At 40.1% G+C, this 17,820-nt stretch overlaps 2 protein-coding genes across 2 annotated transcripts; both read left to right on the top strand.

The window, feature by feature from the left end:
* Positions 1-184: 184 nt before the first annotated feature.
* LOC131969537 (olfactory receptor 11A1-like) lies at positions 185-1,160 on the top strand. The gene has a single exon (XM_059330585.1). The coding sequence runs from the start codon at positions 185-187 to the stop codon at positions 1,139-1,141; it is 957 nt and encodes a 318-aa protein (XP_059186568.1). The 3' UTR covers positions 1,142-1,160.
* A 15,000-nt stretch (positions 1,161-16,160) lies between these two features.
* Positions 16,161-17,295, top strand: LOC131970552 (olfactory receptor 4E2-like). Its single transcript, XM_059331973.1, has one exon. The coding sequence runs from the start codon at positions 16,316-16,318 to the stop codon at positions 17,261-17,263; it is 948 nt and encodes a 315-aa protein (XP_059187956.1). The 5' UTR covers positions 16,161-16,315; the 3' UTR covers positions 17,264-17,295.
* The last annotated feature ends 525 nt before the right edge of the window (positions 17,296-17,820 follow it).

The following is a 17,820-nucleotide window of genomic DNA, read 5'->3' as shown; positions in this document are numbered from 1 at the left end:
CAGCTGCATGTTTCTGCAGCTGACAGAAGTGACTGCAGCTTCTGCAGAGCAACAGGTAACAAACACTCTACTGTGTGTGATGTGATTTTAACTTATTAGAGGATTCACTGAGTGAGAATTTCGGCTGCTTGAGAGATTGTTGTAATTTCTGCTTGTTTGTAGATACTTTTAACCTGAAAGAATTATGTTGAATTCAACTTCATCAACTTTGTCTTATTTCGTTCTTGGAGCTTATTTGCATGTTGGAAATTTGACATACATATATTTTATGATAGCTGCAATGCTGTACGTTGTTATTGTTATTGTCAACACTTCTCTGATTGTGGTTATCTGTGTGAACAGAAGCTTACATGAACCTATGTACATTTTTCTGTGCAGCCTGTTTGTAAATGAACTGTATGGTAGTACAGGGTTGTTGCCATTCCTTCTGGTTCAGATCCTCTCTGACATTCACACTGTTTCGGTTTCTTTTTGTTTCCTGCAGATATTCTGTGTGCATACATATGTTTGTACAGAATTTTTTAACTTAGCCATCATGTCTTATGACAGACATCTTGCTATCTGTTGTCCTCTGCAATATAACACACGTATGACATGTAACAAAGCAGTTATCTTCATTATTGTTGTATGGTTGCTCTCTTTTGTGAAGTTCCTGATTATTTTATCGCTTAACATCCGTTTGACAAGTTGTGGAAACATCATAAACGGTTTATTTTGCCTTAACTACCTTGTTGTTAAGTTGTCCTGTTCTGACATCAAAGTGAATAACATTTATGGACTCTTTGATACTGCTGTCTCAATCTTAGTCCCTCTGCTTCCAATCCTTTTTTCTTATGTTAAAATTCTCAAAGTGTGTTTTTCTGGCTCCAAACAGACAAGACAGAAAGCTGTCAGTACCTGCATACCTCACCTCGCTTCTCTGCTGAACTTTTTTTTGGCCTCCGGCTTTGAAATTATTCAGAGTAGATTTGATATGAGCAGTGTACCCAGTGTTCTGCGTATTATTCTGTCTCTGTATTTTCTCATCATACCGCCACTTTTGAATCCTGTCATGTTTGGTTTGCAAATGTCAAAAATTCTGAACACATGTAAACATGTCCTCTGTCATAAACTTACAGCCTATCGGAGAGATAAAATGTAGGTATACCAACTCAGTGAACGTTTTCCAATATTTGCTTTTTAAGTTTTGATTTTGTAATATGTGTTTCAACATGATAGGACAAACTGCAACTTTCACTGATGTTTGTGGGATGTGAAGTGCATTAAAGTTTCAGTAATTAATTTAAAAACATTGAAAGCTTGCCATGAAGTCAGAGAGTACTCTGTCTTGTATTTATTTCACACATTCACCCCTTCTTTTGTTATACTGATTTAAAAAATCATGAGCCCAGTTACTGATTCACAGGAGTGCAAACACCAAAGGAAAAGCCCTGAAAACATGATTATTCTGTGTGCTGTGATGGTGCCGTGTGGGTTTGCAGCATCAGCCCATGTCCCTGATGAGGCCTCTCCTTCGTTTTGAATCAAAGTTAGTTACCCAGTGAGAGCTTTCTTTGTCATGAACGTGATAGAAAGATGTAGGCTATTTTAGAAAGATCAAGAAATTATGTAATTTACAGAGTTTGAATTACAAATTACTGCTGCACAGGACCAGATGTACCGGACTCTTTACAGACTCTTTGTGCACCAAGAGATGCATATTATTTGTTTTTTAAGTGGCCATATTCACAATAACAACAAAAAAGTCTACTTATAAAATACTGATGTTGTTATCAAAACTTAGTTGGGGAAAACATACTGCAGTTGCAGCTCTTTTCACAACGACAACACAGGGTGGCTCTTTGAAACGGGCGTTTATTGAGAATGTCTCATCTTTCTTAATAATTCCTCACTTCTCACGCCGTAAGAAGTGCATCAAAATCAAGTGCAAATTAAAGAAATTAAATTACATAGTTTATATGCAAAATAAACTTAACGACAACAATGTGAGAGGCATTAAACTTGCACAAATACCTAGTTGGCTGCTTGTCATGAAAAAGAGTTTCTTAAAGTCGTCAACAGTATTTCAAAGTGCATTTAACCATCAGCTCCACATGTTAGATTTCCATTCAGCTTATTAGCAATGTGAGTTAGCTCATGCGTGCACATTTATTTCACAACACAAAACAGGAAAAGGAAACTTAGTTCCACTACAGTGCTAAATGAAATGTAAACTTCAAAATAATTCACTTATGGCTTATTTATAGGACAGCAGATTCTTGAATCTTAAATTATTGATTAGATTTTAACCACTTTAACCTTACATCAAATAATTATTTATGTATTTATTACATTAAATTATGAATTCCCAAATTATGCTCAGTGCATTTATGCAACAGTACTTACAGCAGTTATAAACTGAAGGTGTCCGCTCCGTGAAGCTGCAGAGTCACAGCACAGAGCACTGCCAGAAGCAAGCTGGGACCTTATGTGCAATGCAGTATTCATGTATCCACAATACTGGGGTTACTACGACCCAAATGTTTCTGATGATAGAGTAAGAAACAGTCGTCCCCAGGCAGAGAGTACATTCTTTGAAGACATATTTGCCCCACTGGAGGGCCCGGACTAAACAGGATCCACAAAACTCTCTTTTAACTACTCTTTAAAAATAAATGAGTAACATGGAACCTGGAGAACCTTGTCCAAACTCGAACCAAGCCCACAAGTGACAACATAAGTGGGGACAAGTGTACCTTATTACCCCTTTTTGACCAAAGAAGTTTCAGTGCCGGTTTGGAGCCAGTGCTGGTTCTGGTTCGCATTTGGTTCAACTTGCGAACCAGCTCTGAACCGGTTTGCTTTTCTACAGAGAGCCACGTCATTATGTCACTGTTAACATCTGCATATTTCTCCGCCCTCTTGGCAAATATAATAACAGCAGACTACATGTCTCTACAGCACATCAGCACATCATGCTCATCTTCATCACTATGGACGCCGAATACATTCTTATTAACACTGAATGAAAGATGTTACTGTTGGACCTTGTTATAAGCTAATGCTAGCCCGCTAACGTTAGCACAGTAGCATTCACCTGCTAACATTAGCATGCTACCCGTATCAATCATATTGCAGTTAAACAAAGCAAATAAATGAATGGTACATGCTTTAGTTGGTCTCTCTCAACGGCATCGAGTTGGTCTTGGTCTTGCTAGCCCGCTATTGTTAGCATGCTAGCGACCGCCGGCTAATGTATGCAGTATCGATGGCCCTCTAACGTTAGCATGCAAGCTCACCATATCAATCACATTGCAGTGAAACAAATCAAATAAATGAATGATACACTTTTTAGTTGGTCTCTCTCAAGGCACAGAGTTGGTCTTGTTGGTCAAATAGCCCAGCCCCCAGCCCCTGATGTAAGCGGCTTGCAGTTCAAGGCCAGCAAAGAGTTGGTGCCGCTGTGGAATTGGTTTTCCCGGCTGGGAAACGACTCTTTGGTGGTGGAAAACCAAAGAACCGCTCGCAATTGGGCACTGTCCAGGAACCGTCTCTGGTCGAAAAGTTCAATATGAGTTGCAGGGTAAAGTGTCACCTAAGATAAGGGAACTCTCTGCTGAGTCCATAGATGCTTTCCAAAAGAATACATGTCAAATGTTTGGTGACTGATCAAACAGTTCATGAGTTATGAGCAGGACATCAAAGTATAAAACATGCTATTTCTGTCACTGGCGGGGAGCGCTAGGTCTATGCATCAATATTGACACATGGATCTGTTCAGGTCTGCACTCCTATCAGGCATGAGAAATTATGGGCAGATTGGTTAATGTATTCTAAAGCGACAACAACTTCCTGCTCATGGCGAATGAATTAAAATGTCTGTGCAGCCAGAGAAGCACTGTTTTTACAACATTAGACAATAGAGCCATATCAACAGCTTGAGGCTTGTGAAGCTACTTCAGAGATGGATCTGGTGAAAAGGCTAGTAACAGGACATCCTGATATAAATAATGTAGAAAACATCTTCACAACCAAACATGATCAACATCTCGTGGCTTCTCTGACAATATTTAAAGTCGATCTGAATGCTTGGAGCATGACATCACAATATAAAACATGTACATCACATCTTACTTCATGTTGCCAATGGGAGCAACTATGACAATGTGCCAATATTGACATGTTAATGTCTTCAGGTCTGGACTCTCATCATGAATCATAAATTTGGCACAGATTTGCAATGTATGCTCAATTTACAACAACTTTGTATTCATGGTGAAACACCACACCCACATACTTTAATAACAAATTAAAGGTCTTAAGATGGTACCGCCCAAGTTTGATGTCGATCAGCTTACATCTCTCGGAGGACTTTACTAAAGTACAGAGCCTGGAAATGGCCCGTAACAGCCTAAAATTGCTCATTCAATTCAAGATTGCCAACATCCTGTTGGTTTTATGTTATGGGTCCAAGAGGCATTTTGGTGCATCTCAACATGTTACATCTGCCTATTAAATTTTGCTGTGCAGCTTGTTTGTAAATGAACTGTATGGTAGTACAGGGTTGTTTCCATTCCTTCTGGTTCAGATCCTCTCTGACATTCACACTGTTTCTGTTTCTTTTTGTTTCCTGCAGATATTCTGTGTGCCTTTGAGACTTTTTTAACTTAGCCATCATGTCTTATGACAGACATCTTGCTATCTGTTGTCCTCTGCAATATAACACACGTATGACATGTAACAAAGCAGTTATCTTTATTATTGTTGTATGGTTGCTCTCTTTTGTGAAGTTCCTGATTATTTTATCGCTTAACATCCGTTTGACAAGTTGTGGAAACATCATAAACGGTTTATTTTGCCTTAACCACCAGAGTTAGAGTCTTGAAACAAATCCGAGCAGCCACTGGTAACCAGTGGAGTGAGTGGAGGAGGGGTGTTGTACGTGAAAATTTGGGAAGATTAAAGACCAATCGAGCAGCTGCATTCTGGATGAGTTGAAGAGGTCGGATGGCTTTGGCAGGCAGACCTGCCATGAGGGAGTTGCAGTAGTCCAGGCATGAGATGACAAGCACCTGGACCATGACCTGAGTTGCCCTCTGATTGAGAAACGGGCGGATTCTCCTGATGTCATGCAGCAAGAATCTGCAGGATCTGGTGGAAGCAGTAATGTTTGTAGTGAGGGACAGTTGGTTGTCGGAAGTCACACCAAAGTTTTTAGAGGTCTTGGTGGAGGGAACCACAGTGTTCTCGATATTAATATAGAGGTCAGTGGTTGAAGAGCCCTTCCCTGGGAGGTAGCTCAGTCTTTCCCAGGTTGACTTTGAGGTGGTGTGAGGACATCCATTGGGAGATGTCGGCCGGACATGCAGATACGTGCTGCTGTCTGTGTTTCAGACTGGGGAAATGAAAGGATTAGCTGGGTGTCGTTGGCATAGCTATGATAGGAGAAGCCATGAGTGGACGAGAGAGCTGAGCGAGTTGTTGTAAACCAAGAAAAGGAGCGGACCAAGAACAGAGCCTAGAGGGACCCCAGTGTTGAGTGGACAGGGTTCTGACACAGAACCCTTCCAAGTCACACAAAGGTGTGGTCCTTGAGATAGGATTTTTTTTTGTGTATTTATTTTTATTGTTTTCATAACACAAAAATATATACAAATTATGTATACAAATTAGAGATAAATGGTGGAGCTACACAGAACAATATGTTTTGGTTTTTCTGATTGAGTTTTTGACATTAGACAAACAAAACAAGAGTATAACATAAATGGCACAGCAATAGAATAACACTAATTCAGTTTTTAGACATTAAATCAAGAAAAGGTTGCCATATTTTAAAAAAGATATCCTCTTTAGTAGATATGATGTACCTGATTTTCTCCAAGTGTAATACATTTCCCAGCTCTCTCAACCACATTTCAAACGTAGGAGCCCTTTCAGATTTCCAAAACTGTAGAATTAACTTTATGGCTAACAATGTTGAAAGGGAGAAAGCCTTAGCTTTATAACTACTTTTTACACTATCTGTATTAGCCACTCCAAACAACACAGTGAACGGGTCTGGGTTACATGGATGATTAAGGGCCTTGGTGAAGAACTCAAACAAGGATGACCAGAATGGTTGTAGCTTATGACATGACAAAAATAAGTGGGATAGTGTTCCCTCTTCACTTTGACACCTGATACATTGGGGTGACACATCCCGAAATATTTTCTGTAATCTGGATGGAGAATAATGTAGTCTATGTACTACCTTGAATTGTATCAGATGATGTCTTGCATTTATTGAGCTACCATGGATATTCTTGATACAATTCTCCCATATCTCAACTGAAATTTCCCCATCTAATTCTCTCCCCCAAGCCTCTTTAAATTTGTCTGACGATGTGTTATTCACATTCTGTATTATTCCATAGAGTTTAGATATTGCCCCTCTCGTATATGGTTTGATTTGAATAAAACTATCTAATGCTATGTGCTGTGGTTTACGTTCATATTGTGGAACATAAGTCCTCATGAAGTGTCTAAGCTGTAGGTAACGGAAAAAATGGGAAGCTGGGAGCTGGAATGCCCGCTGTAACTGTTGAAAGGAGGGCAAATGACCCTCAATATAAACATTTCTCAATGTGATAATACCTTTCTCTCTCCAGTTTGAGAATACTACATCATCCAGTGCAGGTTTAAATGCATGGTTACAGCAAATAGGAGAATCCAAATGTACTTTGGGCATTTTCAAAGTTGCTATTACCTGCTTCCATATCTTTAACGAGTTATGAATTATTGGGTTTTCATTATACAAGCACTTTTTACTCTTTACTGGACTATTAATGAGTGCTGGTAAGGAGGTGCACTGACAGGAGAGGTGTTCAATTTGTAACCATGCAGGCATCTCCTCCAGGTTATTGCCTTGTAAACACCCCAACCAAAACAAGAAAATATTTAAATGTGTAGCCAAATAATAGGATTTAAATTGAGGTAGGCCAAATCCTCCCTCGAACCAACTTTTAATAAGATGTTTCTTCGAGATCCTAGGTATTTTCCCAGACCAAATAAAAGATGATATAATTAAATCCAGCTTTCTGAAGTGAGTTTGAGGGATGCATACTGGGATAGATTGAAATATATAGAGGAACCTTGGCAAGACCACCATTTTGATGGCGTTAATACGCCCTACCATTGATATGGGTAAAGTGTTCCAAAACTGTATATTCCTCTCCAACTGATCAATTTTCTCATCCCAGTTATGTCGTAATAGCTGACTCAATTTCCTTGTGACTATAATACCCAGACTTTTGAATTTTTCTGATACAATTCTAAATGGAGTTGTCTTGAGGAATGTCATATCTACTAAATTTGATAATGGCATTAGTTCACTTTTCCCCCAATTTATCTTATATCCTGAAAATGAGCCAAATTTATTTATTAACTGCAGCAGTGGAGGTATAGATGCTTTGGGATCTGAAATAAATAATATAACATCATCCGCGTAGGACGAGATCTTATGTTTGGTTCCTAGATGTGTTATAGGGTGTATTTCCTGGCTAGAGCGTATATAGGAGGCTTAAGGTTCCAGAGCGAGAGCAAAGATATATGGAGACAGAGGATCCCCTTGGCGTGTCCCTCTATATCAGCTGTCGGGAACCTATGGCTTGTGAGCCAGGTGTGGCTCTTTTGATGATTGCATCTGGCTCGCAGATAATACAAAATATTCTCACTTGTTTTAATCTATCCATCGATTTTTCACTGCTCATGTCCTGTTCAGGGCTGCAGTTCGCTGCAGGAGCAAGTGATGATACTGGCCTATGTTGGCCGTTGCTGGGTAAACAGGTAAACGCCCCCTTTAGAATCAGTCTGCTCGGTCATTACCTCAAAGCTAACCCTTCGACAAAGAAGATGGCGAAAAGAAAAAAAGATGACGAGTATCGTACATTTCAGAATGAATGGACCGAAGAATTCGCCTTTATGGAGAGAGCAGGTTCTGCGGTGTGTCTAATTTGCATTGACAAAATTGCATCGATAAAACGGTTGAATGTAAAGCGGCACTTCGACACGCGCCATGCTACCTTTGCATCAAAATACCCTGCGGGAGACAGCAGAAAGAAAGCGTGCCAAGAGCTACTGAGCAGGGTGCAAGCTAGCCAGCAGCAACTCTGCGTATGGACCCGGCAAGGTGACTATAATTCCGCTAGCTTTGCTGGATCTTTAGCAATAGTTAGGAACGGAAAACCATTCACAGATGGCGAGTATGCTAAAACGTTCATGCTGGATGTAGCCAATGAACTTTTTGATGATCTTCCGAACAAAGACAAGATAATCAAACGGATACAAGACATGCCTCTGTCGGCAAGAACTGTTCATGATCGTACCATCATGATGGCAAACAAAGTGGAGGAAACGCAAGTGAAGGACATAAATGCAGCGCCGTTCTTTTCCCTGGCTTTGGATGAGTCAACAGACGTGAGCCATTTGTCGCAGTTCAGCATGATTGCAAGATATGCTGTTGATGACACACTGCGCGAAGAAAGTCTTGCTGTTCTGCCAATAAAAGGATCCACAAGAGGTGAGGATTTATTAAAGTCTTTCATGGAGTTTGCTCAAGAAAAAAATCTACCTATGGATAAACTTCTCTCAGTGTGTACTGATGGTGCTCCATGTATGGTGGGAAAAAACAAAGGATTTGTGACGCTTCTTCGTGAACATGTAAATAGACCCATCCTAAGTTTCCATTGCATTCTACACCAGGAGGCACTTTGTGCTCAGATGTGTGACGGGCAGTTTGGCGAAGTGATGTCGCTGGTCATTCGTGTGATCAACTTTATTGTTGCCCGAGCCTTAAATGATCGCCAGTTTAAAACACTGCTGGATGAAGTTGGAAATAACTATCCTGGTCTTCTTTTGCACAGCAATGTGCGTTGGTTGTCAAGAGGGAAGGTGCTTAGCCGTTTTGCGGCTTGCCTGAACGAAATCCGGACTTTCCTTGAAATGAAAGGCATCGAGCATCCTGAGCTAGCCGAAACTGAGTGGCTCCTCAAGTTTTATTATCTCGTAGATATGACTGAACATCTGAACCAGCTCAACGTGAAAATGCAAGGCATTGGAAATACAGTGTTATCCCTTCAACAAGCTGTGTTTGCTTTTGAAAACAAGCTAGAGCTCTTCATTATGGATCTTGAAACAGGTCGTTTACTATATTTTGAAAAACTGAGCCAGTTTAAAGATGCATGCACAGCAAGTGAGCCTATTCAAAACTTTTCAAACTTTTCACCAGCTAGCTGGCTTCACATCCAGTCTCCTACAGTCCTTCAAAGCACGCTTTGGAGAATTTCGTGAGCACACTCGTCTTTTTAAGTTCATCACCCATCCAAACGAGTGTTCACTGAACACAGCCGACCTGAGTTACATTCCTGGTATCTCCATCAGAGATTTTGAAGCAGAAGTGGCTGACCTGAAGGCATGTGGGTGAACAAGTTCAAGTCACTGAATGAAGATTTGGAAAGAATCACACGACAAAAAGCAGAGTTGGCAAGCAAGCACATGTGGACAGAAATGAAAAAACTTCAACTCGAAGACCAGCTGATTCTCAAAACTTGGAACGTGCTTCCTGTCACATACCACACACTGCAGCGTGTGAGTATTGCTGTATTGACCATGTTTGGATCTACGTATGCATGTGAGCAGTCATTCTCACATTTTAAAAACATCAAGAACAATCTACGATCACGTTTAACGGATGAAAGTCTCAACGCTTGCGTGAAGCTTAACCTTAACCAAGTACCAACCAGACTACAAAGACATCAGCAAATCCATGCAGCACCAGAAGTCGCATTAATGGTGAGTATTATAACAACATTATTTAAAAAAATAAATTCAGAGGCTTATTATACTGACATTTAGTTGAATTTACTTTTAAAATATATTATATGGCTCTCACTGAAACAAATTTCCAAATAGTTTGCTTTCGTGGCTCTCATAGTCAAAAAGGTTCCCGACCCCTGCTCTATATAGTCGGAAAGGCCCGGATTTATTTAGGTTTGTAACTACAGAGGCCATGGGTTCCTTGTATAATATCTTGATCCAATTAATGAAAGAATTACCAAATCCAAATCTTACCAATACAGACAGCATATATGGCCATTCTACCTGGTTAAAAGCCTTTTCGGCATCGAGGGATATTATAACCGTATCTTCTGTATCACGAAGGGGACTATATAATATGTTAAAAAGTCTTCTCATGTTAAAGTATATATGTCGATTAGGGATAAACCCAGATCTGGGTGAATGATTCTGGAAATATGACTGTTGAGACGGCTAGCTAAAATTTTGCTTAAAAGTTTAGTTTCCAATGGGAGAAGTGACACAGGTCTATATGAGGAGACGTTCAAGGGGTCCCGGCCCTTTTTCAACAGTAGAGAAATATTACCCTGATACAATGTGCTAGTTAAGGAGCCCACTTCCCGAGAGCATTTAAACATACGCAGTATTAAAGGTGCCAGCAGTGAGCTGTATGCCTTATAAAATTCCGCCCCAAACCCGTCAGGCCCAGGAGCCTTATTATTTGGGAACTGGACTATTGCTGCTTTAACTTCATCAAGAGTTATCTCAGCATCTAACTCTGCTGCAGCTTCATTATCAAGTTTGGGTAGATCACACTTTTACAGAAACTCATTAATCTCCTCTTTACTAGTATTATTGTTTGAGCTATATAGATTACGATAAAAATCTTCAAACCATTTATTTATTCCCTGCTGATCTGTTACAATCTGCCCTCTCTTGTTCTTTATTTGGAGTATAGTCTGTGATGCCTGTGAATGTCTCAGTTGCCTTGCCAGCAGCCTATGTGGCTTATCGCCTAACTCAAATAATCTCTGTCTTGAGCTAATCATTTGAGAACACACACGTTTAGAGAGTATGGTGTTGTACTCGCACTTCAACTTGGTGATCTCACCCAAGGTGTCTGTTGTTGGAGTAGACTGGTAAGACTGTTCCAGCCGGTGTAATTCAGACTCCATGTCTTTCATAGCTGCATCCTGCTTTTTACTCTTCCATGATGTATATGAAATAATATGTCCTCTCATGACTGCCTTTAAACTATCCCATAAGACTGAATCATCAACATCACCATTATCATTTGTTTCAAGAAAAAATTTGATGTGCTCCTCCATATGTTTGTAGAAGACTATGTCTTTCAATAGGGCAGCCTCTTGTGTTTAAGTTTGCCACTTTCAGGGTTAAGGAAACAGGACTATGATCTGAAATCAATATGGGGTGATAAGTGACATCAACCACTGCTGGAATAAGTTTAGAATCAAGGAAAAAATAATCAATGCGAGAGTAGGATTTATGCACTGGAGAGAAGTAAGAAAACTCTCTGTTAGTAGGAAACAACAACCTCCATATATCCACAATGTTTAGATTTTCGAGGATTGTATTTAAACACTTTCCTGATTTTGATTGTTGCAAAGATTTTGAATATTTTTTATCTAATCTTACATCAAGAACACAATTCATATCCCCCCCGACAAATGACATGTGTTTGGTCTATATTTGGGATTGAGTTAAATACTTCTCTAAAGAACTCTGGGCAGTCAAAGTTTGGAGCATATATATTCACAAAAGTCACTGGAGTGGAACACAGGCAGCCAGACACTACTAGAAATCGACCACTGGGGTCTGCTATTGTCTTATTCTGAATAAAAGGTATATTTTTCCTAAACAAAATCGCCACTCCTCTGGCCTTAGCACTAAAGTTAGCCTGATACATCTGGCCCAGCCAGTTTGCACGTAGCACCATCTGGACCGAGCGCTTGGCATGAGTCTCTTGTAATAGAACAACATCAGGATTTAATGATTTGAGATGAGTAAGAACCTTAGCTCTCTTCACTGGATTACCCAGACCTTTTACATTCCAGCTTAATATCTTCACTGTGCCATTGTATGACTTACTGCTATTATGTGCCATTCATAACCTCATTAACATGCCTTCTCTCTGTCAACATCCCCACATAATATGTGTACATTATACCACCAACATAAAACATGAACATTTTGCACACCCTGAACAGCTTACCCCCCTCCCCTTAAAACTTGACAGGCTTCCCCAACTGAAACCCGTTTCAAACTTCCCTAGTGTCCATTGGTGCGTGTGCTTCGTTCCTTACCCTCCCAGGCTCCGCTCGAAAGACACTATTAAAAGTACATGTTCATCCCTTATCCGTGACCGTTAATTTAAGACGAGGAGGCGGATAACTTATCACGGAGAAACTGTTCTGCTTCATTCGGGTTGTTGAAGATCCTGGTATCACCATCCAGTGTCACACGAAAACTAGCCGGGTGAAGAAAGCCGTACCGGAGGCCGGCCGCCCTGCACTTCTTGCGGACTTCATCAAACACTCTACGCTGGCCAAGAACCTCCGCTGTCAAATCCGGAAAGATGAAGAGCTTCGTCCCATTGTATTGTAGCGGTGATTTCTGAGCGGCGAGTCTGAGGATGAGCTCCCGAGTCTGGCAATAGTGGAGTCTGTGTTCAGCCCCGAGCAGCGCTGGAATCAGCTTGGTAATGAACTCCACTGGTTTACCCTTGTCTGCTCCCTCAGGAATACCGATGATTCTGACATTCTGGCGTCTTGACCGGGATTCCAGTTCCGCTACTTTCTTACGTTGTTAATTCAAACCTTCTTGCAGGTGTTTGTACAAAGTCTCCAATGAAGTTAGCTTGTCACGTACCTTCCCTGTCACTGTAGCCAGAGTAGTTTGCAAAGCGCCCATGGTGTCTGAGATGGCAGTGAATTTCGCCGTCACGTTTTTGCTCAAAGAGTTGATGGCTTTCATGAGATCTGCTGTAGATGGATTCGGCTCCGAGCACGAGGAAGCTGCACCTAAGCTAGCCTCATTAAGCTCGGTAGCTAATTTTCCGAGCATCTCGCCCATTTCACCGACTTCATCGGTCGTCTTATCATTCTTTTCCCCTCCTCTTTTGTGCCTTGACTTCTTCATCTTTTTATGCTGAACTTTAGCAAGTTTTAAAGAGTTATCACAGCGGGAAATTTATGTTTAAATTAAAGTCGAGCAGAGCCTCCACGGAACACAGCTACTCCATAGCTCGCTGGCCACGCCCCCCCTCTGAGATAGGATTTGAGTAGAGAAAGGGCAGAGCCAGTTACTCCCAGGTGGTGAAGGGTGGAGATGAGGATCCGATGGTCAACAGTATCGTAAGCTGCAGAAAGGTCAAGTAGGACCACCACAGATGAGAGACAGGCCGCTTTCACCTTGTAAAGCTGTTCAGTCACAGTGAGGATGGCAGTCTCTCTTGAGTGGCCCTTCTTAAAACCAGACTGCTGAGGGTCAAGGAGATTGTTCCCATTAAGATAGCAGGAGGGTTGAGTGAACATAGCCCGCTCCAGAGTTTTGGAGAGGAACGGCAGGAGAGAGACAGGTCTGTAGTTGTCCACTAGGGTCGAGGATGGATTTCTTTAGGAGAGGATTCACCCTTGCTTCTTTCAGAGAGCTAGGAAATCAGCCAGTAATCAAGGAAGTGTTGATTAGATAGGAGAGGAACGGAAGGAGGTCCATAGCTTATTCGGTTTGGAAAAAGAGGATTGGATCTTGGTCTGATAGAAAGAGCTTTTTTTCTGTGGATATCAAGGATGAGAAAGTAGCAAGAAGTGATTGGTTGTTGCAAAGGTCCTCAGGGTGTTTAGATTTCTGCCTTTGCCTTTCTGATGCCCATAGAGAAGCTCTGGTGGCATGCACCGACAACCAAGGGGTAGGGGAGGACTTGTGCACTTTCCGAGGAGTAAGAGGACAGAGCGAGTGAAGAGAGGAGGAGAGGGTAGAGAGGAGAGTGTTGGTTGTAGAGTTAGGCTACAGAGGTGAGAATGAGTCGGATGAAGAAAGGAAGGAAAGAGCAGAAGAGGCCAAAGCAGTTGGAGAGAGAGAGCAGTTGTCTGTCGATGAGAACTGTTCCTGCACGTCGGGAGAGTGAGAGTGAGAAATTGATGAAGTAGTGATCAGAGACATGAAGTGGGGTTACAGAAAGGTTAGTGGTAGAGCAGTTCCTGGTGAATGTGAGATCAAGGTGGTTGCCAGCTTTATGAGCAAGTGGTGATGGAGTGAGAAAAAGAGCTGGATGTTGAATTCGCCAAGAAGAACAAGTGGTGACCCTCTTCAGGGAAGTTTGAAAGGAGGACGTCAAGCTCCTCTAGAAATTCTCCCAAAGGGACATTTGTTGGTAGAGAACAACAATGGTTCTTGGTGAGGGAGAAGTTATGGTTACAGCATGGAATTCAAAGAACCGTGGGGAAAATTTGGCAGTGGATCGAGGGAGAACTTCAAATCGCGGTTATGAGTGGCAGGGTAAATTCTCACCGAGTATAAGGGAACTCTCTGCTGAGTTTATTGTAGCCTTCCAAAAGAATCTACCACAAATGTTCGATGACTGATAAAACAGTTCATGAGTTATGAACAGGATATTAAAGTATAAAAGACATTTGTTATTGTTGCCAGCAGGGGGCGCTAAGGTTATGCATCAATATTGACATGCAGATTTGTTCAGGTTTGGGGCAGATTGGATAATGGATGCTTCTCGTCATCATCAGGAACATTTGTGGGTCATTTCAGAATTGCGGGTACATTTCGCGTCTCCCAGAAAAACCTTTGATTATTTCCCCCTAAAAAAGTATTTACTGGATCTGTTTTAAATAATATTGCTAATTATATTGAATGTTCACCAATAATAATGTTTGGTGTGTATTTTAGGCACAATTTATATGTAAAATATTAATTAAATGATTCCCACCCACCAATTATTGGCTGTCTTCAGCTTGTGATTCACATGTTCATGTTGAATTAACATAAAATAATTCATTAAAATTAGCAGTTTTTTTGTGCTAATTCTATAAATACTTGTACTTACAGTTGCAGAGTATTTATTTTCTGTAATACATGGGATTTCAACATTAAAAATATATATTTTTTATCTGTCCCTATGATCACGTCAACTCTGTTATCTCTGTTATAAAACCATATAAAAAACCCTACAGCATTCAAATAAAAAACATGTGACATGCACCCAGTGATGTCACTTCCTCTTGCAGAAAAGATTTGGAGGGAATTATGGAATGTTAAACTTTCTCTCTCATTAACTTGTACAAAATGTTGAGAATACACCAACAGTAGATTAATTATATGTCAATTCTGTTACTATGATGTTCTAGTGAATCTGTCATTAAAAAAACAAAAACAATTACATGATGAAAATTCATAAAAGTATGGTTTTATTCATGACATGTGGTATCTGGTTTTAAGCTAGCAGGTGGAGTTAAAGCACAAACTGGTGGAAAATGTCAACTCTGTTTTCGTCAACTCTGTTACATGTTTCAAAATTTCAATGATAACAGAGTTACTGTTTTTGGCCTTTTACACAGTTTGTCAACTCTGTTATTCATGTCAACTCTGTTCACATAGGCGTCAACTCTGTTTCTCACAGTTTTATTTAAAAAAATTCTAATTAAATATGTTTTATTGTTGACAAATTAACCAGAAGCTGTGTCATAACTAACATTCTCACTATACATGAAATTTCAAAGCATTTCATTCATTTTTGGAGCAATATTTAGAGAAAATCCAAACTGTTTTGGCAACTTTCCAATTAAATGTGTCAATGTTTTTACTCCTGAAAAAAGAATCTTTATCTTAGAAAATTTAAAGTTGAATTAGTGGATGTAAAGACAAAGGTTCTCTTAGGAAAGACATGGTTTTAAACTGTATTACATTTGAGTACTATACATATTTACCCTAATTTGTCTGCAACAGAGTTGACTGATTTTGCTGTTACTACGATGATTTTCAGATTAAATATTTTAAATCTTACATGCTTAAGCTTGGCAAATGCTGGAAGTGTTAGATTTAAAGTATTCTCTATGGGAATGAAAAAGGTTTTATGGAAAAAAATAAAATAAAATTCTTATTTTGTCTAAACTTCAAATGTACCCGCAATTCTGAAATGGGCCTTGTGCAACCACGTGTAATTCTAAATCACACACCCTCAAAATGTAACAGCATATATGACCAGTTACGTTCCAGTCTGGAGCCCAATTACTGTTGCAGGGTCTCAGAATGTGTTGATGGGCAGGCAGAGCGGACTGGCTGTGTGATTGTTCTGTTCTTAACAGGTATAAATGCAGTTGCATGTTTCTGCAGCTTCTGCAGAGCAACAGGTAACAAACACTCTACTGTGTGTGATGTAATTTATACTTATTGAAACATTCACGGAGTGAGAGTCTCAGCTGCTTGAGAGATTGTTGTCATTTCTGTTTGTAGATACTTTTTACCGTAAAGAATTATGTTGAATTCAACTTTGTCTTATTTAGTTCTTGGAGCTTATTTGCATGTTGGAAATTTAAAATACATGTGTTTTATGATAACTGCAATGTTGTACCTTGTTATTTTTAGTGTCAACACTTCTCTGATTGTGGTTATCTGTATGAACAGAAGCTTACATGAACCTATGTACATTTTTCTGTGCAGCCTATTTGTAAATGAACTGTATGGTAGTACAGGGTTGTTTCCATTCCTTCTGGTTCAGATCCTCTCTGACATTCACACTGTTTCTGCTTCTTTTTGTTTCCTGCAGATTTTTTGTTTGCATACATATGTTTGTATAGAAATATGTAACTTAGCCGTCATGTCTTATGACAGATATCTTGCTATCTGTTGTCCTCTGCAATATAACACACGTATGACATTTAAAAAAGCAGTTATCTTTATTATTGTTATATGGTTGTACTGTGTTCTGATGTTCCTGATTCCTTTATCGTTAAACATCCGTTTGACACGTTGTGGAAACATCATAAACAGTTTATTTTGCCGTAACTACCTTGTTGTTAAGTTGGCCTGTTCTGACACAAAAGTTAATCATATTTATGGACTGTTTGGTACTGTTCTTGCCATCTTAGTCCCTCTGCTTCCAATCCTTTTTTCTTATGTTAAAATTCTCAAAGTGTGTTTTTCTGGCTCCAAACAGACAAGACAGAAAGCTGTCAGTACCTGCACACCTCACCTTGCTTCTCTGCTCAACTTTTCTTTTGCCTGCTGTTTTGAAATCCTTCAGAGTAGATTTGATATGAGCAGTGTACCCAGTGTGCTGCGTATTATTCTGTCTCTGTACTTTCTCATCATACCGCCACTTTTGAATCCTGTCATGTTTGGTTTGCAAATGTCAAACATTTTGAACACATTTAAACATGTCCTCTGTTTTAAACGTACAGCCTGTCGGAGAGATAAAATGTAGGTATACCAACTCAGTGAATGTTTCCCAATATTTGCTTTTTAAGTTTTGATTTTATAACATGTGTTTAACATGATAGGACAAACTGCAACTGTCACTGATGTTTGTGGGATGTGATGAAGTGGATTAAAGTTTCAGTAATGAATTTAAAAACATTGAAAGCTTGCCATGAAGTCAGAGAGTACTCTTTCTTGTATTTATTTCAAACATTCACCCCTTCTTTTGTAACATTGATTTAAAAAATCATGAGCCCAGTTACTGATTCACAGGAGTGGAAACACCAGAGGAAAAGCCTTGAAAACATGATTATTCTGTGTGCTGTGATGGTGCTGTTTGGGCTTGCAGCATCAGACCATGTCCCTGATGAGGCCGAGCCTGGGTATACCCAGACTGCCTTGCACGCTAGAATTTAATTTCGAACCTCCAGACGGTCTGGCAACCAGAGAGGTTTCTTAGCCCTGTTTTAGGGATCCAATCACAGAGCGGGGAGGGACGGCAAGACGATGACGCGTACTACTCGGCAGACGGAAGCTTGTAGTTTTCCGGATCCAACATGGCTG

The sequence above is a fragment of the Centropristis striata genome, chromosome 4 (genome assembly GCF_030273125.1).
Source record: "Centropristis striata isolate RG_2023a ecotype Rhode Island chromosome 4, C.striata_1.0, whole genome shotgun sequence".
Classification (NCBI taxonomy): domain Eukaryota; kingdom Metazoa; phylum Chordata; class Actinopteri; order Perciformes; family Serranidae; genus Centropristis; species Centropristis striata.
This window is presented reverse-complemented; position numbering and strand designations above follow the sequence as displayed.